The sequence below is a fragment of the Pelodiscus sinensis genome, chromosome 13 (assembly GCF_052426305.1).
Source record: "Pelodiscus sinensis isolate ZL-2025 chromosome 13, ASM5242630v1, whole genome shotgun sequence".
NCBI classification, from domain to species: Eukaryota; Metazoa; Chordata; order Testudines; family Trionychidae; genus Pelodiscus; species Pelodiscus sinensis.
Genome location: NC_143064.1, coordinates 951,728 through 975,367, shown reverse-complemented (window position 1 = coordinate 975,367; position 23,640 = coordinate 951,728). Strand labels below are relative to the sequence as shown.

General features: G+C 74.2%; 1 protein-coding gene across 2 annotated transcripts in view; it reads left to right on the top strand.

Annotated features, from left to right (window-relative positions):
* MED12 (mediator complex subunit 12) overlaps window positions 1-23,640 on the top strand; it is a 95,328-nt gene that overhangs the window by 46,746 nt on the left and 24,942 nt on the right. For both annotated transcript variants that reach the window (XM_089781764.1, XM_089781763.1), the window contains exons 27-38: window positions 13,284-13,463; window positions 13,576-13,647; window positions 15,152-15,315; window positions 15,400-15,561; window positions 15,645-15,756; window positions 15,871-15,960; window positions 16,224-16,333; window positions 16,712-16,847; window positions 18,563-18,724; window positions 19,336-19,713; window positions 19,918-20,068; window positions 20,261-20,463. In XM_089781764.1, coding sequence (XP_089637890.1) covers window positions 13,284-13,463; window positions 13,576-13,647; window positions 15,152-15,315; window positions 15,400-15,561; window positions 15,645-15,756; window positions 15,871-15,960; window positions 16,224-16,333; window positions 16,712-16,847; window positions 18,563-18,724; window positions 19,336-19,713; window positions 19,918-20,068; window positions 20,261-20,463 — 1,920 coding nt within the window. The remainder of the gene's footprint in view (window positions 1-13,283; window positions 13,464-13,575; window positions 13,648-15,151; window positions 15,316-15,399; window positions 15,562-15,644; window positions 15,757-15,870; window positions 15,961-16,223; window positions 16,334-16,711; window positions 16,848-18,562; window positions 18,725-19,335; window positions 19,714-19,917; window positions 20,069-20,260; window positions 20,464-23,640) is intronic.

Below are 23,640 nucleotides of genomic sequence, written 5' to 3'. Positions count from 1 at the left end.
AGTGGGTGGGGGGGCCCTGGTGCTGTCGGGCGTGTGCTGACCCTCCCCTGTGCTCCCCTTGCAGGAGTGGGTGGGGGGCCCTGGTGCTGTCGGGCGTGTGCTGACCCTCCCCTGTGCTCCCCTTGCAGGAGTGGGTGGGGGGCCCTGGTGCTGTCGGGCGTGTGCTGACCTTCCCCTGTGCTCCCCTTGCAGGAGTGGGTGGGGGGCCCTGGTGCTGTCGGGCGTGCGCTGACCCTCCCCTGTGCTCCCCTTGCAGGAGTAGGTGGGGGGGCCCTGGTGCTGTCGGGCGTGTGCTGACCCTCCCCTGTGCTCCCCTTGCAGGAGTGGTGGGGGGGGCCCTGGTGCTGTCGGGCGTGTGCTGACCCTCCCCTGTGCTCCCCTTGCAGGAGTGGGTGGGTGGGGCCCTGGTGCTGTCGGGCGTGTGCTGACCCTCCCCTGTGCTCCCCTTGCAGGAGTGGGTGGGGGGGCCTGGTGCTGTCGGGCGTGTGCTGACCCTCCCCTGTGCTCCCCTTGCAGGAGTGGGGGGGGGGGCCCTGGTGCTGTCGGGCGTGTGCTGACCCTCCCCTGTGCTCCCCTTGCAGGAGTGGGTGGGGGGGCCCTGGTGCTGTCGGGCGTGTGCTGACCCTCCCCTGTGCTCCCCTTGCAGGAGTGGGTGGGGGGGCCTGGTGCTGTCGGGCGTGTGCTGACCCTCCCCTGTGCTCCCCTTGCAGGAGTGGGTGGGGGGGGCCCTGGTGCTGTCGGGCGTGTGCTGACCCTCCCCTGTGCTCCCCTTGCAGGAGTGGGTGGGGGGCCCTGGTGCTGTCGGGCGTGTGCTGACCCTCCCCTGTGCTCCCCTTGCAGGAGTAGGTGGGGGGGCCCTGGTGCTGTCGGGCGTGTGCTGACCCTCCCCTGTGCTCCCCTTGCAGGAGTGGGTGGGGGGCCCTGGTGCTGTCGGGCGTGTGCTGACCCTCCCCTGTGCTCCCCTTGCAGGAGTGGGTGGGGGGCCCTGGTGCTGTCGGGCGTGTGCTGACCCTCCCCTGTGCTCCCCTTGCAGGAGTGGGTGGGGGGCCCTGGTGCTGTCGGGCGTGTGCTGACCCTCCCCTGTGCTCCCCTTGCAGGAGTGGGTGGGGGGCCTGGTGCTGTCGGGCGTGTGCTGACCCTCCCCTGTGCTCCCCTTGCAGGAGTGGGTGGGGGGGCCCTGGTGCTGTCGGGCGTGCACTGACCCTCCCCTGTGCTCCCCTTGCAGGAGTGGGTGGGGGGGGCCTGGTGCTGTCGGGCGTGTGCTGACCCTCCCCTGTGCTCCCCTTGCAGGAGTGGGTGGGGGTGGGCCTGGTGCTGTCGGGCGTGTGCTGACCCTCCCCTGTGCTCCCCTTGCAGGAGTGGGTGGGGGGGGCCTGGTGCTGTCGGGCGTGTGCTGACCCTCCCCTGTGCTCCCCTTGCAGGAGTGGGTGGGGGGCCCTGGTGCTGTCGGGCGTGTGCTGACCCTCCCCTGTGCTCCCCTTGCAGGAGTGGGTGGGGGGCCCTGGTGCTGTCGGGCGTGTGCTGACCCTCCCCTGTGCTCCCCTTGCAGGAGTAGGTGGGGGGGCCCTGGTGCTGTCGGGCGTGTGCTGACCCTCCCCTGTGCTCCCCTTGCAGGAGTGGGTGGGGGGGGCCCTGGTGCTGTCGGGCGTGCGCTGACCCTCCCCTGTGCTCCCCTTGCAGGAGTGGGTGGGGGGGGCCCTGGTGCTGTCGGGCGTGTGCTGACCCTCCCCTGTGCTCCCCTTGCAGGAGTGGGTGGGGGCCCTGGTGCTGTCGGGCGTGTGCTGACCCTCCCCTGTGCTCCCCTTGCAGGAGTGGGGGGGGGGGGCCTGGTGCTGTCGGGCGTGCGCTGACCCTCCCCTGTGCTCCCCTTGCAGGAGTGGGTGGGGGGGCCCTGGTGCTGTCGGGCGTGTGCTGACCCTCCCCTGTGCTCCCCTTGCAGGAGTGGGTGGGGGGCCTGGTGCTGTCGGGCGTGTGCTGACCCTCCCCTGTGCTCCCCTTGCAGGAGTGGGGGGGGGGGGCCTGGTGCTGTCGGGCGTGCGCTGACCCTCCCCTGTGCTCCCCTTGCAGGAGTGGGTGGGGGGCCCTGGTGCTGTCGGGCGTGTGCTGACCCTCCCCTGTGCTCCCCTTGCAGGAGTGGGTGGGTGGGGCCCTGGTGCTGTCGGGCGTGCGCTGACCCTCCCCTGTGCTCCCCTTGCAGGAGTGGGTGGGGGGCCCTGGTGCTGTCGGGCGTGTGCTGACCCTCCCCTGTGCTCCCCTTGCAGGAGTGGGGGGGGGGCCCTGGTGCTGTCGGGCGTGTGCTGACCCTCCCCTGTGCTCCCCTTGCAGTAGTGGGTGGGGGGCCCTGGTGCTGTCGGGCGTGCGCTGACCCTCCCCTGTGCTCCCCTTGCAGGAGTGGGTGGGGGGCCCTGGTGCTGTCGGGCGTGCGCTGACCCTCCCCTGTGCTCCCCTTGCAGGAGTGGGTGGGGGGCCTGGTGCTGTCGGGCGTGTGCTGACCCTCCCCTGTGCTCCCCTTGCAGGAGTGGGTGGGGGGGCCCTGGTGCTGTCGGGCGTGTGCTGACCCTCCCCTGTGCTCCCCTTGCAGGAGTGGGTGGGGGGCCCTGGTGCTGTCGGGCGTGCGCTGACCCTCCCCTGTGCTCCCCTTGCAGGAGTGGGTGGGGGGGGCCCTGGTGCTGTCGGGCGTGTGCTGACCCTCCCCTGTGCTCCCCTTGCAGGAGTGGGTGGGGGGGGGCCTGGTGCTGTCGGGCGTGTGCTGACCCTCCCCTGTGCTCCCCTTGCAGGAGTGGGTGGGGGGCCCTGGTGCTGTCGGGCGTGTGCTGACCCTCCCCTGTGCTCCCCTTGCAGGAGTGGGTGGGGGGCCCTGGTGCTGTCGGGCGTGTGCTGACCCTCCCCTGTGCTCCCCTTGCAGGAGTGGGTGGGGGGCCCTGGTGCTGTCGGGCGTGCGCTGACCCTCCCCTGTGCTCCCCTTGCAGGAGTGGGTGGGGGGGCCCTGGTACTGTCGGGCGTGCGCTGACCCTCCCCTGTGCTCCCCTTGCAGGAGTGGGTGGGGGCCCTGGTGCTGTCGGGCGTGCGCTGACCCTCCCCTGTGCTCCCCTTGCAGGAGTGGGTGGGGGGGGCCCTGGTGCTGTCGGGCGTGTTCTGACCCTCCCCTGTGCTCCCCTTGCAGGAGTGGGGGGGGGGGGCCCTGGTGCTGTCGGGCGTGTGCTGACCCTCCCCTGTGCTCCCCTTGCAGGAGTGGGGGGGGGGCCCTGGTGCTGTCGGGCGTGTGCTGACCCTCCCCTGTGCTCCCCTTGCAGGAGTGGGTGGGGGGCCCTGGTGCTGTCGGGCGTGTGCTGACCCTCCCCTGTGCTCCCCTTGCAGGAGTGGGTGGGGGGCCCTGGTGCTGTCGGGCGTGTGCTGACCCTCCCCTGTGCTCCCCTTGCAGGAGTGGGTGGGGGCCCTGGTGCTGTCGGGCGTGTGCTGACCCTCCCCTGTGCTCCCCTTGCAGGAGTGGGTGGGGGGCCCTGGTGCTGTCGGGCGTGTGCTGACCCTCCCCTGTGCTCCCCTTGCAGGAGTGGGTGGGGGGCCCTGGTGCTGTCGGGCGTGTGCTGACCCTCCCCTGTGCTCCCCTTGCAGGAGTGGGTGGGGGGCCCTGGTGCTGTCGGGTGTGCGCTGACCCTCCCCTGTGCTCCCCTTGCAGGAGTGGGTGGGGGGCCCTGGTGCTGTCGGGCGTGTGCTGACCCTCCCCTGTGCTCCCCTTGCAGGAGTGGGTGGGGGGGGCCCTGGTGCTGTCGGGCGTGTGCTGACCCTCCCCTGTGCTCCCCTTGCAGGAGTGGGTGGGGGGCCCTGGTGCTGTGGGGCGTGCACTGACCCTCCCCTGTGCTCCCCCTGCAGGAGTGGGTGGGGGGCCCTGGTGCTGTCGGGCGTGTGCTGACCCTCCCCTGTGCTCCCCTTGCAGGAGTGGGTGGGGGGGCCCTGGTGCTGTCGGGCGTGTGCTGACCCTCCCCTGTGCTCCCCTTGCAGGAGTGGGTGGGGGGGCCCTGGTGCTGTCGGGCGTGCGCTGACCCTCCCCTGTGCTCCCCTTGCAGGAGTGGGTGGGGGGGCCCTGGTGCTGTCGGGCGTGCGCTGACCCTCCCCTGTGCTCCCCTTGCAGGAGTGGTGGGGGGGGCCCTGGTGCTGTCGGGCGTGCGCTGACCCTCCCCTGTGCTCCCCTTGCAGGAGTGGGTGGGGGCCCTGGTACTGTCGGGCGTGTGCTGACCCTCCCCTGTGCTCCCCTTGCAGGAGTGGGGGGGGGTGGGGGGGGGCCCTGGTGCTGTCGGGCGTGTGCTGACCCTCCCCTGTGCTCCCCTTGCAGGAGTGGGTGGGGGCCCTGGTGCTGTCGGGCGTGTGCTGACCCTCCCCTGTGCTCCCCTTGCAGGAGTGGGTGGGGGGGCCCTGGTGCTGTCGGGCGTGTGCTGATCCTCCCCTGTGCTCCCCTTGCAGGAGTGGGTGGGGGGCCCTGGTGCTGTCGGGCGTGCGCTGACCCTCCCCTGTGCTCCCCTTGCAGGAGTGGGTGGGGGCCCTGGTGCTGTCGGGCGTGCGCTGACCCTCCCCTGTGCTCCCCTTGCAGGAGTGGGTGGGGGGCCCTGGTGCTGTCGGGCGTGTGCTGACCCTCCCCTGTGCTCCCCTTGCAGGAGTGGGTGGGGGCCCTGGTGCTGTCGGGCGTGTGCTGACCCTCCCCTGTGCTCCCCTTGCAGGAGTGGGTGGGGGCCCCTGGTGCTGTCGGGCGTGTGCTGACCCTCCCCTGTGCTCCCCTTGCAGGAGTGGGTGGGGGGCCCTGGTGCTGTCGGGCGTGCGCTGACCCTCCCCTGTGCTCCCCTTGCAGGAGTGGGTGGGGGGCCCTGGTGCTGTCGGGCGTGCGCTGACCCTCCCCTGTGCTCCCCTTGCAGGAGTCGGGGGGGGGGGGCCCTGGTGCTGTCGGGCGTGTGCTGACCCTCCCCTTGCAGGAGTGGGTGGGGGGCCCTGGTGCTGTCGGGCGTGTGCTGACCCTCCCCTGTGCTCCCCTTGCAGGAGTGGGTGGGGGGCCCTGGTGCTGTCGGGCGTGTGCTGACCCTCCCCTGTGCTCCCCTTGCAGGAGTGGGGGGGGGGCCCTGGTGCTGTCGGGCGTGTGCTGACCCTCCCCTGTGCTCCCCTTGCAGGAGTGGGTGGGGGGCCCTGGTGCTGTCGGGCGTGTGCTGACCCTCCCCTGTGCTCCCCTTGCAGGAGTGGGTGGGGGGGCCCTGGTGCTGTCGGGCGTGTGCTGACCCTCCCCTGTGCTCCCCTTGCAGGAGTGGGTGGGGGGCCCTGGTGCTGTCGGGCGTGTGCTGACCCTCCCCTGTGCTCCCCTTGCAGGAGTGGGTGGGGGGCCCTGGTGCTGTCGGGCGTGCGCTGACCCTCCCCTGTGCTCCCCTTGCAGGAGTGGGTGGGGGGGCCCTGGTGCTGTCGGGCGTGTGCTGACCCTCCCCTGTGCTCCCCTTGCAGGAGTGGGTGGGGGGCCCTGGTGCTGTCGGGCGTGTGCTGACCCTCCCCTGTGCTCCCCTTGCAGGAGTGGGTGGGGGGCCCTGGTGCTGTCGGGCGTGCGCTGACCCTCCCCTGTGCTCCCCTTGCAGGAGTGGGTGGGGGGCCCTGGTGCTGTCGGGCGTGTGCTGACCCTCCCCTGTGCTCCCCTTGCAGGAGTGGGTGGGGGCCCTGGTGCTGTCGGGCGTGTGCTGACCCTCCCCTGTGCTCCCCTTGCAGGAGTGGGTGGGGGCCCTGGTGCTGTCGGGCGTGTGCTGACCCTCCCCTGTGCTCCCCTTGCAGGAGTGGGGGGGGCCCTGGTGCTGTCGGGCGTGTGCTGACCCTCCCCTGTGCTCCCCTTGCAGGAGTGGGTGGGGGGGCCCTGGTGCTGTCGGGCGTGTGCTGACCCTCCCCTGTGCTCCCCTTGCAGGAGTGGGTGGGGGGAGCCCTGGTGCTGTCGGGCGTGTGCTGACCCTCCCCTGTGCTCCCCTTGCAGGAGTGGGTGGGGGGCCCTGGTGCTGTCGGGCGTGTGCTGACCCTCCCCTGTGCTCCCCTTGCAGGAGTGGGTGGGGGGCCCTGGTGCTGTCGGGCGTGTGCTGACCCTCCCCTGTGCTCCCCTTGCAGGAGTGGGTGGGGGGGCCCTGGTGCTGTCGGGCGTGTGCTGACCCTCCCCTGTGCTCCCCTTGCAGGAGTGGGTGGGGGGCCCTGGTGCTGTCGGGCGTGTGCTGACCCTCCCCTGTGCTCCCCTTGCAGGAGTGGGTGGGGGGGCCCTGGTGCTGTCGGGCGTGTGCTGACCCTCCCCTGTGCTCCCCTTGCAGGAGTGGGTGGGGGGCCCTGGTGCTGTCGGGCGTGTGCTGACCCTCCCCTGTGCTCCCCTTGCAGGAGTGGGTGGGGGGCCCTGGTGCTGTCGGGCGTGTGCTGACCCTCCCCTGTGCTCCCCTTGCAGGAGTGGGTGGGGGGCCCTGGTGCTGTCGGGCGTGTGCTGACCCTCCCCTGTGCTCCCCTTGCAGGAGTGGGTGGGGGGGCCCTGGTGCTGTCGGGCGTGCGCTGACCCTCCCCTGTGCTCCCCTTGCAGGAGTGGGTGGGGGGCCCTGGTGCTGTCGGGCGTGTGCTGACCCTCCCCTGTGCTCCCCTTGCAGGAGTGGGTGGGGGGCCCTGGTGCTGTCGGGCGTGCGCTGACCCTCCCCTGTGCTCCCCTTGCAGGAGTGGGTGGGGGGCCCTGGTGCTGTCGGGCGTGTGCTGACCCTCCCCTGTGCTCCCCTTGCAGGAGTGGGTGGGGGGCCCTGGTGCTGTCGGGCGTGCGCTGACCCTCCCCTGTGCTCCCCTTGCAGGAGTGGGTGGGGGGCCCTGGTGCTGTCGGGCGTGTGCTGACCCTCCCCTGTGCTCCCCTTGCAGGAGTGGGTGGGGGGGCCCTGGTGCTGTCGGGCGTGCGCTGACCCTCCCCTGTGCTCCCCTTGCAGGAGTGGGTGGGGGGCCCTGGTGCTGTCGGGCGTGTGCTGACCCTCCCCTGTGCTCCCCTTGCAGGAGTGGGTGGGGGGGCCCTGGTGCTGTCGGGCGTGTGCTGACCCTCCCCTGTGCTCCCCTTGCAGGAGTGGGTGGGGGGCCCTGGTGCTGTCGGGCGTGTGCTGACCCTCCCCTGTGCTCCCCTTGCAGGAGTGGGTGGGGGGCCCTGGTGCTGTCGGGCGTGTGCTGACCCTCCCCTGTGCTCCCCTTGCAGGAGTGGGTGGGGGGCCCTGGTGCTGTCGGGCGTGTGCTGACCCTCCCCTGTGCTCCCCTTGCAGGAGTGGGTGGGGGGCCCTGGTGCTGTCGGGCGTGCGCTGACCCTCCCCTGTGCTCCCCTTGCAGGAGTGGGTGGGGGGCCCTGGTGCTGGGTGGGGGGGGCCCTGGTGCTGTCGGGCGTGCGCTGACCCTCCCCTGTGCTCCCCTTGCAGGAGTGGGTGGGGGCCCTGGTGCTGTCGGGCGTGTGCTGACCCTCCCCTGTGCTCCCCTTGCAGGAGTGGGTGGGGGGGCCCTGGTGCTGTCGGGCGTGTGCTGACCCTCCCCTGTGCTCCCCTTGCAGGAGTGGGTGGGGGGGGCCCTGGTGCTGTCGGGCGTGTGCTGACCCTCCCCTGTGCTCCCCTTGCAGGAGTGGGTGGGGGGGGCCCTGGTGCTGTCGGGCGTGTGCTGACCCTCCCCTGTGCTCCCCTTGCAGGAGTGGGTGGGGGGGCCCTGGTGCTGTCGGGCGTGTGCTGACCCTCCCCTGTGCTCCCCTTGCAGGAGTGGGTGGGGGGGCCCTGGTGCTGTCGGGCGTGTGCTGACCCTCCCCTGTGCTCCCCTTGCAGGAGTGGGTGGGGGGGACCCTGGTGCTGTCGGGCGTGTGCTGACCCTCCCCTGTGCTCCCCTTGCAGGAGTGGGTGGGGGGCCCTGGTGCTGTCGGGCGTGTGCTGACCCTCCCCTGTGCTCCCCTTGCAGGAGTGGGTGGGGGGGCCCTGGTGCTGTCGGGCGTGTGCTGACCCTCCCCTGTGCTCCCCTTGCAGGAGTGGGTGGGGGGGCCCTGGTGCTGTCGGGCGTGTGCTGACCCTCCCCTGTGCTCCCCTTGCAGGAGTGGGTGGGGGGGCCCTGGTGCTGTCGGGCGTGTGCTGACCCTCCCCTGTGCTCCCCTTGCAGGAGTGGGTGGGGGGCCCTGGTGCTGTCGGGCGTGTGCTGACCCTCCCCTGTGCTCCCCTTGCAGGAGTGGGTGGGGGGGGCCCTGGTGCTGTCGGGCGTGTGCTGACCCTCCCCTGTGCTCCCCTTGCAGGAGTGGGTGGGGGGGCCCTGGTGCTGTCGGGCGTGTGCTGACCCTCCCCTGTGCTCCCCTTGCAGGAGTGGGTGGGGGGCCCTGGTGCTGTCGGGCGTGTGCTGACCCTCCCCTGTGCTCCCCTTGCAGGAGTGGGTGGGGGGGCCCTGGTGCTGTCGGGCGTGTGCTGACCCTCCCCTGTGCTCCCCTTGCAGGAGTGGGTGGGGGCCCTGGTGCTGTCGGGCGTGCGCTGACCCTCCCCTGTGCTCCCCTTGCAGAAGTGGGTGGGGGGCCCTGGTGCTGTCGGGCGTGCGCTGACCCTCCCCTGTGCTCCCCTTGCAGGAGTGGGTGGGGGGGGGCCCTGGTGCTGTCGGGCGTGTGCTGACCCTCCCCTGTGCTCCCCTTGCAGGAGTGGGTGGGGGGGGCCCTGGTGCTGTCGGGCGTGCGCTGACCCTCCCCTGTGCTCCCCTTGCAGGAGTGGGTGGGGGGGGCCCTGGTGCTGTCGGGCGTGTGCTGACCCTCCCCTGTGCTCCCCTTGCAGGAGTGGGTGGGGGGGCCCTGGTGCTGTCGGGCGTGTGCTGACCCTCCCCTGTGCTCCCCTTGCAGGAGTGGGTGGGGGGGGGCCCTGGTGCTGTCGGGCGTGTGCTGACCCTCCCCTGTGCTCCCCTTGCAGAAGTGGGTGGGGGGCCCTGGTGCTGTCGGGCGTGTGCTGACCTTCCCCTGTGCTCCCCTTGCAGGAGTGGGTGGGGGGGGGCCCTGGTGCTGTCGGGCGTGTGCTGACCCCCCCCTGTGCTCCCCTTGCAGGAGTGGGTGGGGGGCCCTGGTGCTGTCGGGCGTGCGCTGACCCTCCCCTGTGCTCCCCTTGCAGAAGTGGGTGGGGGGCCCTGGTGCTGTCGGGCGTGTGCTGACCCTCCCCTGTGCTCCCCTTGCAGGAGTGGGTGGGGGGGGGCCCTGGTGCTGTCGGGCGTGTGCTGACCCTCCCCTGTGCTCCCCTTGCAGGAGTGGGTGGGGGGCCCTGGTGCTGTCGGGCGTGTGCTGACCCTCCCCTGTGCTCCCCTTGCAGGAGTGGGTGGGGGGCCCTGGTGCTGTCGGGCGTGCGCTGACCCTCCCCTGTTCTCCCCTTGCAGGAGTGGGTGGGGGGCCCTGGTGCTGTCGGGCGTGTGCTGACCCTCCCCTGTGCTCCCCTTGCAGGAGTGGGTGGGGGGCCCTGGTGCTGTCGGGCGTGTGCTGACCCTCCCCTGTGCTCCCCTTGCAGGAGTGGGTGGGGGGCCCTGGTGCTGTCGGGCGTGTGCTGACCCTCCCCTGTGCTCCCCTTGCAGGAGTGGGTGGGGGGGGCCCTGGTGCTGTCGGGCGTGCGCTGACCCTCCCCTGTGCTCCCCTTGCAGGAGTGGGTGGGGGGGGCCCTGGTGCTGTCGGGCGTGCGCTGACCCTCCCCTGTGCTCCCCTTGCAGGAGTGGGTGGGGGGGGCCCTGGTGCTGTCGGGCGTGTGCTGACCCTCCCCTGTGCTCCCCTTGCAGGAGTGGGGGGGGGGGGCCCCTGGTGCTGTCGGGCGTGTGCTGACCCTCCCCTGTGCTCCCCTTGCAGGAGTGGGTGGGGGGGGCCCTGGTGCTGTCGGGTGTGTGCTGACCCTCCCCTGTGCTCCCCTTGCAGGAGTGGGTGGGGGGGCCCTGGTGCTGTCGGGCGTGTGCTGACCCTCCCCTGTGCTCCCCTTGCAGGAGTGGGTGGGGGGGGGCCCTGGTGCTGTCGGGCGTGTGCTGACCCTCCCCTGTGCTCCCCTTGCAGAAGTGGGTGGGGGGCCCTGGTGCTGTCGGGCGTGCGCTGACCCTCCCCTGTGCTCCCCTTGCAGGAGTGGGTGGGGGGCCCTGGTGCTGTCGGGCGTGTGCTGACTCTCCCCTGTGCTCCCCTTGCAGAAGTGGGTGGGGGGCCCTGGTGCTGTCGGGCGTGTGCTGACCCTCCCCTGTGCTCCCCTTGCAGGAGTGGGTGGGGGGGGCCCTGGTGCTGTCGGGCGTGTGCTGACCCTCCCCTGTGCTCCCCTTGCAGGAGTGGGTGGGGGGCCCTGGTGCTGTCGGGCGTGTGCTGACCCTCCCCTGTGCTCCCCTTGCAGGAGTGGGTGGGGGGCCCTGGTGCTGTCGGGCGTGTGCTGACCCTCCCCTGTGCTCCCCTTGCAGGAGTGGGTGGGGGGGCCCTGGTGCTGTCGGGCGTGCGCTGACCCTCCCCTGTGCTCCCCTTGCAGGAGTGGGTGGGGGGCCCTGGTGCTGTCGGGCGTGTGCTGACCCTCCCCTGTGCTCCCCTTGCAGGAGTGGGTGGGGGGGGCCCTGGTGCTGTCGGGCGTGCGCTGACCCTCCCCTGTGCTCCCCTTGCAGGAGTGGGTGGGGGGGGCCCTGGTGCTGTCGGGCGTGCGCTGACCCTCCCCTGTGCTCCCCTTGCAGGAGTGGGTGGGGGGGGCCCTGGTGCTGTCGGGCGTGTGCTGACCCTCCCCTGTGCTCCCCTTGCAGGAGTGGGGGGGGGGGGGGGCCCTGGTGCTGTCGGGCGTGTGCTGACCCTCCCCTGTGCTCCCCTTGCAGGAGTGGGGGGGGGGGCCCTGGTGCTGTCGGGCGTGTGCTGACCCTCCCCTGTGCTCCCCTTGCAGGAGTGGGTGGGGGGGGGCCCTGGTGCTGTCGGGCGTGTGCTGACCCTCCCCTGTGCTCCCCTTGCAGGAGTGGGTGGGGGGGGCCCTGGTGCTGTCGGGCGTGTGCTGACCCTCCCCTGTGCTCCCCTTGCAGGAGTGGGTGGGGGGGGGCCCTGGTGCTGTCGTGCGTGTGCTGACCCTCCCCTGTGCTCCCCTTGCAGGAGTGGGTGGGGGGGCCCTGGTGCTGTCGGGCGTGTGCTGACCCTCCCCTGTGCTCCCCTTGCAGGAGTGGGTGGGGGGGGCCCTGGTGCTGTCGGGCGTGTGCTGACCCTCCCCTGTGCTCCCCTTGCAGGAGTGGGTGGGGGGGTGCCTGGTGCTGTCGGGCGTGTGCTGACCCTCCCCTGTGCTCCCCTTGCAGGAGTGGGTGGGGGCCCTGGTGCTGTCGGGCGTGTGCTGACCCTCCCCTGTGCTCCCCTTGCAGGAGTGGGTGGGGGGCCCTGGTGCTGTCGGGCGTGTGCTGACCCTCCCCTGTGCTCCCCTTGCAGGAGTGGGTGGGGGGGGCCCTGGTGCTGTCGGGCGTGTGCTGACCCTCCCCTGTGCTCCCCTTGCAGGAGTAGGTGGGGGGGCCCTGGTGCTGTCGGGCGTGTGCTGACCCTCCCCTGTGCTCCCCTTGCAGGAGTGGGTGGGGGGCCCTGGTGCTGTCGGGCGTGTGCTGACCCTCCCCTGTGCTCCCCTTGCAGGAGTGGGTGGGGGGCCCTGGTGCTGTCGGGCGTGCGCTGACCCTCCCCTGTTCTCCCCTTGCAGGAGTGGGTGGGGGGCCCTGGTGCTGTCGGGCGTGTGCTGACCCTCCCCTGTGCTCCCCTTGCAGGAGTGGGTGGGGGGCCCTGGTGCTGTCGGGCGTGCGCTGACCCTCCCCTGTGCTCCCCTTGCAGGAGTGGGTGGGGGCCCTGGTGCTGTCGGGCGTGTGCTGACCCTCCCCTGTGCTCCCCTTGCAGGAGTGGGTGGGGGGGGCCCTGGTGCTGTCGGGCGTGCGCTGACCCTCCCCTGTGCTCCCCTTGCAGGAGTGGGTGGGGGGGCCCTGGTGCTGTCGGGCGTGTGCTGACCCTCCCCTGTGCTCCCCTTGCAGGAGTGGGTGGGGGGGGCCCTGGTGCTGTCGGGCGTGTGCTGACCCTCCCCTGTGCTCCCCTTGCAGGAGTGGGTGGGGGGGGCCCTGGTGCTGTCGGGCGTGTGCTGACCCTCCCCTGTGCTCCCCTTGCAGGAGTGGGTGGGGGGCCCTGGTGCTGTCGGGCGTGTGCTGACCCTCCCCTGTGCTCCCCTTGCAGGAGTGGGTGGGGGACCCTGGTGCTGTCGGGCGTGCGCTGACCCTCCCCTGTGCTCCCCTTGCAGGAGTGGGTGGGGGGCCCTGGTGCTGTCGGGCGTGTGCTGACCCTCCCCTGTGCTCCCCTTGCAGGAGTGGGTGGGGGGGGGTCCTGGTGCTGTCGGGCGTGTGCTGACCCTCCCCTGTGCTCCCCTTGCAGGAGTGGGGGGGGGGGCCCTGGTGCTGTCGGGCGTGTGCTGACCCTCCCCTGTGCTCCCCTTGCAGGAGTGGGTGGGGGGGGGCCCTGGTGCTGTCGGGCGTGTGCTGACCCTCCCCTGTGCTCCCCTTGCAGGAGTGGGTGGGGGGGGCCCTGGTGCTGTCGGGCGTGTGCTGACCCTCCCCTGTGCTCCCCTTGCAGGAGTGGGTGGGGGCCCTGGTGCTGTCGGGCGTGTGCTGACCCTCCCCTGTGCTCCCCTTGCAGGAGTGGGTGGGGGGGGCCCTGGTGCTGTCGGGCGTGTGCTGACCCTCCCCTGTGCTCCCCTTGCAGGAGTGGGGGGGGGGGCCCTGGTGCTGTCGGGCGTGTGCTGACCCTCCCCTGTGCTCCCCTTGCAGGAGTGGGGGGGGGGGGGCCCTGGTGCTGTGGGGCGTGTGCTGACCCTCCCCTGTGCTCCCCTTGCAGGAGTGGGTGGGGGGGGCCCTGGTGCTGTCGGGCGTGTGCTGACCCTCCCCTGTGCTCCCCTTGCAGGAGTGGGTGGGGGCCCTGGTGCTGTCGGGCGTGTGCTGACCCTCCCCTGTGCTCCCCTTGCAGGAGTGGGTGGGGGGGGCCCTGGTGCTGTCGGGCGTGTGCTGACCCTCCCCTGTGCTCCCCTTGCAGGAGTGGGTGGGGGCCCTGGTGCTGTCGGGCGTGTGCTGACCCTCCCCTGTGCTCCCCTTGCAGGAGTGGGTGGGGGGGCCCTGGTGCTGTCGGGCGTGTGCTGACCCTCCCCTGTGCTCCCCTTGCAGGAGTGGGTGGGGGGGGGCCCTGGTGCTGTCGGGCGTGCGCTGACCCTCCCCTGTGCTCCCCTTGCAGGAGTGGGTGGGGGGCCCTGGTGCTGTGGGGCGTGTGCTGACCCTCCCCTGTGCTCCCCTTGCAGGAGTGGGTGGGGGAGCGCTGCCTCAAGTCCCTCTGTGAAGACAGCAACGATTTGCAGGACCCCGTTCTGAGCAGCACCCAGGCCCAGAGGCTGATGCAGCTGATCTGCTACCCGCACCGCTTGCTGGACAGCGAGGAGGGAGAGAACCCGCAGCGCCAGAGGATTAAACGCATCCTCCAGGTGGGGCTGCTTGGCTCTGCCGTGCGCCGCGCAGGGGAAGCCCCCGTTCATCTCCATTGCGGGGCTCAGGGGTCCTGGCGCCCCTCGGCTGACGGCAGCCTGTGTGTTGCAGAACTTGGACCAGTGGACCATGAGGCAGTCCTCGCTGGAGCTGCAGCTCATGATCAAGCAGACAGCGAACAATGTGAGCGGGGAGCGGCCCTGGCGCTGGCGGGGGGTCTCTGTGTTTCTGGGGGAGGTTCCCCCGAGGGCTGTGCCAGGCGGGTGCAGGTGACTGGCCTGGGCCCTGGTGAGCGGGGAGCGGCCCTGGCGCTGGTGGGGGGTCTCTGTGTTTCCGGGGGAGGTTCCCCCGAGGGCTGTGCCAGGCGGGTGCAGGTGACTGGCCTGGGCCCTGGTGAGCGGGGAGCGGCCCTGGCGCTGGTGGGGGGTCTCTGTGTTTCTGGGGGAGGTTCCCCCGAGGGCTGTGCCAGGCGGGTGCAGGTGACTGGCCTGGGCCCTGGTGAGCGGGGAGCGGCCCTGGTGCTGGTGGGGGGGTCTCTGTGTTTCCGGGGGAGGTTCCCCCGAGGGCTGTGCCGGGCGGGTGCAGGCGACTGGCCAGGGCCCTGGTGAGCGGGGAGCGGTGCTGGTGGGGGGGTCTCTGTGTTTCTGGGGGAGGTTCCCCCGAGGGCTGTGCCGGGCGGGTGGAGGCGACTGGCCAGGGCCCTGGTGAGCGGGGAGCGGCCCTGGTGCTGACGGGGGGTCTCTGTGTTTCCGGGGGAAGTTCCCCCGAGGGCTGTGCCGGGCGGGTGCAGGCGACTGGCCAGGGCCCTGGTGAGCGGGGAGCGGCCCTGGCGCTGGCGGGGGGGTCTCTGTGTTTCCGGGGGAGGTTCCCCCGAGGGCTGTGCCAGGCGGGTGCAGGCGACTGGCCAGGGCCCTGGTGAGCGGGGAGCGGTGCTGGCGGGGGGGTCTCTGTGTTTCCGGGGGAGGTTCCCCCGAGGGCTGTGCCGGGCGGGTGCAGGCGACTGGCCAGGGCCCTGGTGAGCGGGGAGCGGCGCTGGTGGGGGGGTCTCTGTGTTTCCGGGGGAGGTTCCCCCGAGGGCTGTGCCGGGCGGGTGGAGGCGACTGGCCTGGGCCCTGGTGAGCGGGGAGCGGCTCTGGTGCTGGCGGGGGGGTCTCTGTGTTTCCGGGGGAGGTTCCCCCGAGGGCTGTGCCGGGCGGGTGCAGGCGACTGGCCAGGGCCCTGGTGAGCGGGGAGCGGTGCTGGTGGGGGGGTCTCTGTGTTTCCGGGGGAGGTTCCCCCGAGGGCTGTGCCGGGCGGGTGGAGGCGACTGGCCTGGGCCCTGGTGAGCGGGGAGCGGCGCTGGTGGGGGGGTCTCTGTGTTTCCGGGGGAGGTTCCCCCGAGGGCTGTGCCAGGCGGGTGCAGGCGACTGGCCAGGGCCCTGGTGAGCGGGGAAAGGTGCTGGCGGGGGGGTCTCTGTGTTTCCGGGGGAGGTTCCCCCGAGGGCTGTGCCGGGCGGGTGCAGGCGACTGGCCAGGGCCCTGGTGAGCGGGGAGCGGTGCTGGTGGGGGGGTCTCTGTGTTTCCGGGGGAGGTTCCCCCGAGGGCTGTGCCGGGCGGGTGCAGGCAACTGGCCTGGGCCCTGGTGAGCGGGGAGAGGAGCGGGGGCGTTCCAGGCCGAGCGATCCCGTTCCCACACTGCTCTCTGCAGGAGATGAATTCCTTGCTGGAGAACATTGCCAAGGCCACCATCGAGGTCTTCCAGCAGTCGGCAGAGACCAGCTGTGCCAGCTCCACCGGCACCGGAGCCAGCAGCCTCAGCGCCGTGCCCGCGAGCACCACGTCTGCCAGCAGCAAAGCCAAACCCATTCTCAGGTAGGGGGCTCCCCGCTGCTCTCCCGGGGCCGGGGATCCTCTCCGGGGGGCTCACGCCGCTGTCTTGGCTGCCCTGTGTCCTAGCTCCTTGGAGAGGTCGGGCGTGTGGCTGGTGGCCCCCCTCATCGCCAAGCTGCCAACGTCTGTGCAGGGCCATGTCCTGAAAGCGGCTGGAGAGGAGCTGGAGAAAGGGCAGCACCTGGGGTCTTCCTCCCGTAAAGAGCGGGATCGCCAGAAGCAGAAGAGGTGAGCTCCGGGGGAGGGGGGGGAGCCCTGGGCCCCACCCCTCGTGTCGGGCCTGGCTGGCTCACTCCCTCTTCTCTTCCCAGCATGTCCCTCCTGAGCCAGCAGCCCTTCCTGTCGCTGGTGCTGACGTGTCTGAAAGGGCAGGACGAGCAGCGCGAAGGCCTCCTCACTTCTCTGTACAGCCAGGTCCAGCAGGTAGGCCGCTCCGAGCCCCTCAGCCTGGGGCAAGAGAGCACCCGCCTGGACGGATCGCTAGGCCCCCTCTCCGCTCGCCCCGCCCGGGGCCCTCACCTCTCTTGTGGCTCCTAGATTGTGACAAACTGGCGGGAAGATCAGTACCAGGACGACTGCAAAGCCAAACAGCTGATGCATGAGGCCTTGAAACTGCGACTGAATCTGGTGAGCAGCCGCAGCAAAGGGGGCAAATCAGGAGACCTCCCTTCAGGGGTGGGGAGAGCATGACGCCTTCCCTGGCTCTGGAGGGGACGGCCCAAGAGACCTGGCCACCCTGGCCAGGCAGGAGCCGCCCCTCGAGCTTTGTTTCCCTTGTCAGTGCGCTGCCGAGCTGCTCTGGGTGGGCTTGTCCCCTCCCGTGCCCTGGCCTGGCTCCCGCTCTCCCTTTTGGGCAGTGCCGGGCTCTGACGGCCTCTCGTTCCTGCCAGGTGGGGGGGATGTTTGACACCGTGCAGCGCAGCACGCAGCAGACCACCGAGTGGGCGGTGCTTCTCCTGGACATCATCAGCAGCGGGACCGTCGACATGCAGTCAAACAAGTAACTCCCTGCGGTCGGAGCTGGGCCTGCCCCTTGCCGGGGAGGGCGAGCCCGCAAGAAGCTTGCAGGGACCGGGGGCTGGCCGAGACGGGAGAGGCAGGGGCAAGCCGGTCCCGGGGGCAGGCTGACGCGGCTGCCAAAGGACCCTCGTGCTGCGCGGGACGGGGAGCAGGGCCCTGGGCGCCCCGGGAAGATCCAGGCGGGCCGGGAGGAGAGGGGAGTGCTGTGCCCGCCGAGGCTGGCGGGTCTGGGAGCCGGGGGCCAGCCGAGCGGGGTGCTCCCGAGGCCCTGCCCCTGCCCAAGGGTGCGCTGCGGGAGCCCTGTGGTCGGGGCGGTGCAACGGCAGGTCTCTGAGCTCGGCCTTTCTGCCTGCCCCAGCGAGCTCTTCACCACGGTGCTGGACATGCTGAGCGTGCTCATCAACGGCACCCTGGCCGCCGACATGTCCAGCATTTCTCAGGGCAGCATGGAGGAGAACAAGCGAGCCTACATGAACCTGGTCAAGAAACTCCGGGTGAGGGCGTCTGGCCAGCCGGGCAGCGAGGGCCGGGGCACTGAGAGGGGGGCTGCTGAGAAGGGGGTGGGATGCTGAGAGGGGGCTGGCGGGGCGGGGCGCTGGGAGGGGCTGGCGGGGGCCGGGTGGGGGCTGGCAGGAGCTGGGTGCTGGGTGGGGGCGGGGCACCGGGAGGGGCCTGGCGGGGGCGGGGCAGCGGCGGGAGGGGCCTGGCGGGGGCGGGGCAGCGGCGGGAGGGGCCTGGCGGGGGCGGGGGAGGGGCGGGAGGGGCCTGGCAGGGGCGGGGCAGCGGCGGGAGGGGCCGGGCGGGGGCCGGGCAGCGGCGGGAGGGGCCTGGCGGGGGCCGGGCAGCGGCGGGAGGGGCCTGGCGGGGGCGGGGCAGCGCCGGGAGGGGCCTGGCGGGGGCGGGGCAGCGCCGGGAGGGGCCTGGCGGGGCAGCGGCGGGAGGGGCGGGAGGGGCCTGGCGGGGGCGGGGCAGCGGCGGGAGGGGCCGGGCGGGGGCCGGGCAGCGGCGGGAGGGGCCTGGCGGGGGCGGGGCAGCGCCGGGAGGGGCCTGGCGGGGCAGCGGCGGGAGGGGCGGGAGGGGCCTGGCAGGGGCGGGGTAGCGGCGGGAGGGGCCGGGCGGGGGCCGGGCAGCGGCGGGAGGGGCCTGGCGGGGGCCGGGCAGCGGCGGGAGGGGCCTGGCGGGGGCGGGGCACCGGGAGGGGCCTGGCGGGGGCGGGGCAGCGCCGGGAGGGGCCTGGCGGGGGCGGGGCAGCCGGGAGGGGCCTGGCGGGGCAGCGGCGGGAGGGGCGGGAAGGGGCCTGGCAGGGGCGGGGCAGCGGCGGGAGGGGCCGGGCGGGGGCCGGGCAGCGGCGGGAGGGGCCTGGCGGGGGCCGGGCAGCGGCGGGAGGGGCCTGGCGGGGGCGGGGCAGCGCCGGGAGGGGCCTGGCGGGGGCGGGGCAGCGCCGGGAGGGGCCTGGCGGGGCAGCGGCGGGAGGGGCGGGAGGGGCCTGGCGGGGGCGGGGCAGCGGCGGGAGGGGCCGGGCGGGGGCCGGGCAGCGGCGGGAGGGGCCTGGCGGGGGCGGGGCAGCGGCGGGAGGGGCCTGGCGGGGCAGCGGCGGGAGGGGCGGGAGGGGCCTGGCAGGGGCGGGGCAGCGGCGGGAGGGGCCGGGCGGGGGCGGGGCAGCGCCGGGAGGGGCCTGGCGGGGGCGGGGCAGCGCCGGGAGGGGCCTGGCGGGGCAGGGGCGGGGCAGCGGCGGGAGGGGCCTGGCGGGGGCGGGGCAGCGGCGGGAGGGGCCGGGCGGGGGGCCGGGCAGCGCCGGGAGGGGCCTGGCGGGGGCGGGGCAGCGCCGGGAGGGGCCTGGCGGGGCAGCGGCGGGAGGGGCGGGAGGGGCCTGGCAGGGGCGGGGCAGCGGCGGGAGGGGCCGGGCGGGGCGGGGCAGCGCCGGGAGGGGCCGGGCGGGGGCCGGGCAGCGGCGGGAGGGGCCTGGCGGGGGCCGGGCAGCGGCGGGAGGGGCCTGGCGGGGCGGGGCAGCGGCGGGAGGGGCCTGGCGGGGGCCGGGCAGCGGCGGGAGGGGCCTGGCGGGGGCCGGGCAGCGGCGGGAGGGGCCTGGCGGGGCGGGGCAGCGGCGGGAGGGGCCTGGCGGGGGCCGGGCAGCGGCGGGAGGGGCCTGGCGGGGGCCGGGCAGCGGCGGGAGGGGGTCCTGACGCCTGCCCCGCCCTGCCCCGCGCAGAAGGAGCTGGGCGACCGCCAGTCGGACAGCCTGGAGAAGGTGCGGCAGCTGCTGCCGCTCCCCAAGCAGACGCGGGACGTCATCACCTGCGAGCCTCAGGGATCCCTCATTGACACCAAAGGCAACAAGATTGCCGGCTTCGACTCGATTTTCAAGAAGGAGGCAAGTGGCCCAGTTCCTCGGCCTGAGCCTCGTGCGGGGCGGGAAGCTCCTGGCTTGTCCCATGTTTTGTCAGCTGAGGAGGGAGCCAGGGCCCTCGTTCGCAGCCACGCGGAGAAGGGCAGAGTTAAGGGTGTTAACCTGTCGATGGCTGCCAAGGCATCGAGTCCTGTGGCTGTTGATTTAGACGCTGGCTGTGTGCCCAGACGCCCATGGCCCCGCCACAGCACCTTGTAGCCAGTGTGCCCGCTAAGCTTTTCCTTCCATGTGCAGAATACATTTTGTCGTGTGCCCCAAGGCCTGTGCACCACCAGTCGACACACATGCCGCTGGCTCTGGGCACTGTGGGCTCTGCTAATCAGCTGAGCGGCATTTGACTCTCTCCTGGGCGCCCTGCTTGCAGCCTGCCTGGCCCAGCGAGGGGCGGACGGGAGGAGCTGCAGGAGGCAGCGTGGTGCCTCTTTCGGAAGAGACGATGCTGGTCCCGTGGGGGCAGGAGACGTGAGGGTTGCCTGGTGGGATGAGTGAGGAGCGGGGCCCTGGGCAGAGGGGTGCCTGCCCGGGGCTGCCAGTGGGCTGCGGGGCGCTCACTGACTCCCCATCTTTCCTTCCAGGGCTTGCAAGTCTCCACGAAGCAGAAGATTTCCCCTTGGGATCTGTTTGAGGGCCTGAAGCACTCGGCCCCCCTGTCCTGGGGCTGGTTCGGGACTGTGCGGGTGGATCGGAAGGTGTCCAGGTTCGAGGAGCAGCAGAGACTCCTGCTGTATCATACGCACCTGAAACCCAAGCCCCGCAGCTACTACCTGGAGCCTTTGCCCCTGCCTCCCGAGGAGGAAGAGCCCCCCACGCCGGTGGCCCTGGAGCCCGAGAAGAAGGCTGTGGAGCCAGCCAAGGCGGATAAAGCCAGCTCCAACCCTGCCGCCTCCACGGAGGAGCGCAAGAAGAAACCCAGCAAAAACAAGAAACGCAGCCAGCCTGCCACCAAAAGCGAGGTGAGCTGGCCCTTCCGCCGCCGGCCTGGCGAGGGCTCCGGCCTGCCCCCCCGCGCCTGCGAGGCTCTGCCCCCAGCCCCACGACAGGAGCCTCTGGGTTTCTGGAGGAAGAGGCTGAGTGTGCGCCCGGCGCCCTGCCCGCACGGCCTGCAAGCCAGCTGTCTCCTCCCCTGGGCACCCCCTCACTCCGCCTTCTTCCTGCAGGACTTTGTGCTGGGCCCTGGCCGAGGCGTTTCCTACGGCGTTGGCCTGCCCGCAGACCTCATGCACCCTTCGGCTGGCAGCTCCATGTCCAGACTGGCGTATGGGCAGTCGCCCGTGGGTCTCTATACCCAGAATCAGCCTCTGCCAGCAGGTGGGTCGAGGGGGGGGGCGAGAGCCCCCTTAAGGGCATCCCCTTTGCCACACGTGCGTCCGTTCCCGGGGCCTGCCAGGCAGCCAACGGAAGAGCCAGAGGCCTGGCTGCCCGGGGTTGTACCCACCCCGCCTTGGCGTGGCTTGGCAGCGGGCAGCGTGTGACGCTGGCCTTTGTCGTCTCCCGTTGCAGGCGGGCCGCGGCTGGACACCTCCTACAGACCCGTGCGCGTGCCCGTGGGGAAGCTGGTGCAGAGTCGGCCGCCCTACAGCGGGGTGCTGCCTTCCGGGATGAGCATGATGGGCATCGAGCCTTCTTACAAAGCAGCCGTCTACAGACAGCAGCCTCCCGTTTCCCAAGGGCAGCTGCTCCGCCAGCAACTTCAGGCTAAGCTGGTACGGCCGCGCGGTGCCCGCACCACGCTGGGCCTTGTGGGCTGTGCGCTGCCAGGCACGGCGGCTCCTGGCTTGTGCTCCCCACCTTCCAATCCCCCACCCACGCTGCAGACTGCCCCGCTCTTCCTCGCAGAGCCGTTCGGCCAGCCTCCGCGGGGTGTTCCTTCAGAAAGGATCTGCACATGTGGAACCGCTGAAACTGTCGTCGGCCACCCCGGGGAGCGGCTCCCTGGGGGCAGGCGGCTCCCTGGGGGCAGGCGGCTCTTTGGGGGCAGGCGGCTCCCTGGGGGCAGGCGGCTCCCTGGGGGCAGGCGGCTCTTTGGGGGCAGGCAGCTCTTTGGGGGGCCGGGGGCTGACTGCTGAGGGCTGACGGCTGGGGGCCGCGGGCTGACGGCTGGGGGCCGGGGGCTGACGGCTGGGGGCCGGGGGCTGACGGCTGGGGGCCGGGGGCTGACGGCTGGGGGCTGACGGCTGGGGGCCGGGGGCTGACGGGTGTGGGCTGGGGGCTGACGGGTGTGGGCTGCGGGCCGGGGGCTGTGGGCTGGGGGCCGGGGGCTGACGGCTGGGGGCCGCGGGCTGACGGGTGTGGGCTGCGGGCCGGGGGCTGACGGCTGGGGGCCGCGGGCTGACAGCTGGGGGCCGGGGGCTGGGGGCTGACGGCTGGGGGCCGCGGGCTGGGGGCTGACGGCTGGGGGCCGCGGGCTGACGGCTGGGGGCTGACGGCTGGGGGCCGCGGGCTGACGGCTGGGGGCCGCGGGCTGGGGGCTGACGGCTGGGGGCCGCGGGCTGGGGGCTGACGGCTGGGGGCCGCGGGCTGGGGGCTGGGGGCCGCGGGCTGACAGCTGGGGGCCGGGGGCTGACAGCTGGGGGCTGACGGCTGGGGGCCGCGGGCTGACGGCTGGGGGCCGCGGGCTGGGGGCTGACGGCTGGGGGCTGACGGCTGGGGGCCGCGGGCTGGGGGCTGACGGCTGGGGGCCGCGGGCTGACGGCTGGGGGCCAGGGGCCGCGGGCTGACGGCTGGGGGCCGCGGGCTGGGGGCTGACGGCTGGGGGCTGACGGCTGGGGGCCGCGGGCTGACGGCTGGGGGCTGACGGCTGGGGGCCGCGGGCTGGGGGCTGACGGCTGGGGGCCGCGGGCTGGGGGCTGACGGCTGGGGGCCGCGGGCTGACGGCTGGGGGCCGGGGGCTGGGGGCTGACGGCTGGGGGCCGCGGGCTGACGGCTGGGGGCCGGGGGCCGCGGGCTGACGGCTGGGGGCCGGGGGCCGCGGGCTGGGGGCTGACGGCTGGGGGCCGCGGGCTGGGGGCTGACGGCTGGGGGCCGCGGGCTGGGGGCTGACGGCTGGGGGCCGCGGGCTGACGGCTGGGGGCCGGGGGCTGGGGGCTGACGGCTGGGGGCCGCGGGCTGACGGCTGGGGGCCGCGGGCTGGGGGCTGACGGCTGGGGGCCGCGGGCTGACGGCTGGGGGCCGGGGGCCGCGGGCTGACGGCTGGGGGCCGGGGGCCGCGGGCTGGGGGCTGACGGCTGGGGGCCGCGGGCTGGGGGCTGACGGCTGGGGGCTGGGGGCCGCGGGCTGGGGGCTGGGGGCCGCGGGCTGGGGGCTGGGGGCCGCGGGCTGACAGCTGGGGGCCGGGGGCTGACGGCTGGGGGCCGCGGGCTGACGGCTGGGGGCCGCGGGCTGACGGCTGGGGGCCGCGGGCTGGGGGCCGCGGGCTGGGGGCTGGGGGCCGCGGGCTGACGGCTGGGGGCCGCGGGCTGGGGGCTGACGGCTGGGGGCCGCGGGCTGACGGCTGGGGGCCGCGGGCTGGGGGCTGACGGCTGGGGGCTGACGGCTGGGGGCCGCGGGCTGACGGCTGGGGGCTGGGGGCTGACGGCTGGGGGCTGGGGGCCGCGGGCTGTCGGCTGGGGGCCGCGGGCTGGGGGCTGACGGCTGGGGGCCGCGGGCTGACAGCTGGGGGCCGCGGGCTGGGGGCTGACGGCTGGGGGCCGCGGGCTGACGGCTGGGGGCCGCGGGCTGGGGGCTGACGGCTGGGGGCCGCGGGCTGACGGCTGGGGGCTGACAGCTGGGGGCCGCGGGCTGGGGGCTGACGGCTGGGGGCCGCGGGCTGACGGCTGGGGGCCAGGGGCTGGGGGCCGCGGGCTGACGGCTGGGGGCCGCGGGCTGGGGGCCGCGGGCTGGGGGCTGACGGCTTGGGGCCGCGGGCTGACGGCTGGGGGCTGGGGGCCGCGGGCTGACGGCTGGGGGCCGCGGGCTGGGGGCTGACGGCTGGGGGCTGACGGCTGGGGGCCGGGGGCTGACGGCTGGGGGCTGACGGCTGGGGGCCGCGGGCTGACGGCTGGGGGCCGCGGGCTGGGGGCCGCGGGCTGGGGGCTGACGGCTGGGGGCTGACGGCTGGGGGCCGGGGGCTGACGGCTGGGGGCTGACGGCTGGGGGCCGCGGGCTGGGGGCCGCGGGCTGGGGGCTGACGGCTGGGGGCTGACGGCTGGGGGCCGCGGGCTGGGGGCTGACGGCTGGGGGCTGGGGGCTGACGGCTGGGGGCCGCGGGCTGACGGCTGGGGGCCGCGGGCTGGGGGCTGACGGCTGGGGGCCGCGGGCTGACAGCTGGGGGCCGGGGGCTGACGGCTGGGGGCCGCGGGCTGGGGGCTGACGGCTGGGGGCTGACGGCTGGGGGCTGGGGGCCGCGGGCTGACGGCTGGAGGCCGGGGGCCGCGGGCTGACGGCTGGGGGCCGCGGGCTGGGGGCTGACGGCTGGGGGCCGGGGGCTGGGGGCTGACGGCTGGGGGCTGACGGCTGGGGGCCGTGGGCTGACGGCTGGGGGCCGCGGGCTGGGGGCTGACGGCTGGGGGCCGCGGGCTGACGGCTGGGGGCCGCGGGCTGGGGGCTGACGGCTGGGGGCCGGGGGCTGGGGGCTGACGGCTGGGGGCCGCGGGCTGGGGGCTGACGGCTGGGGGCCGCGGGCTGACAGCTGGGGGCCGGGGGCTGACGGCTGGGGGCCGCGGGCTGGGGGCTGACGGCTGGGGGCTGACGGCTGGGGGCTGGGGGCCGCGGGCTGACGGCTGGGGGCTGACGGCTGGGGGCTGGGGGCCGCGGGCTGGGGGCTGGGGGCTGGGGGCCGCGGGCTGACAGCTGGGGGCCGGGGGCTGGGGGCTGACGGCTGGGGGCCGCGGGCTGACGGCTGG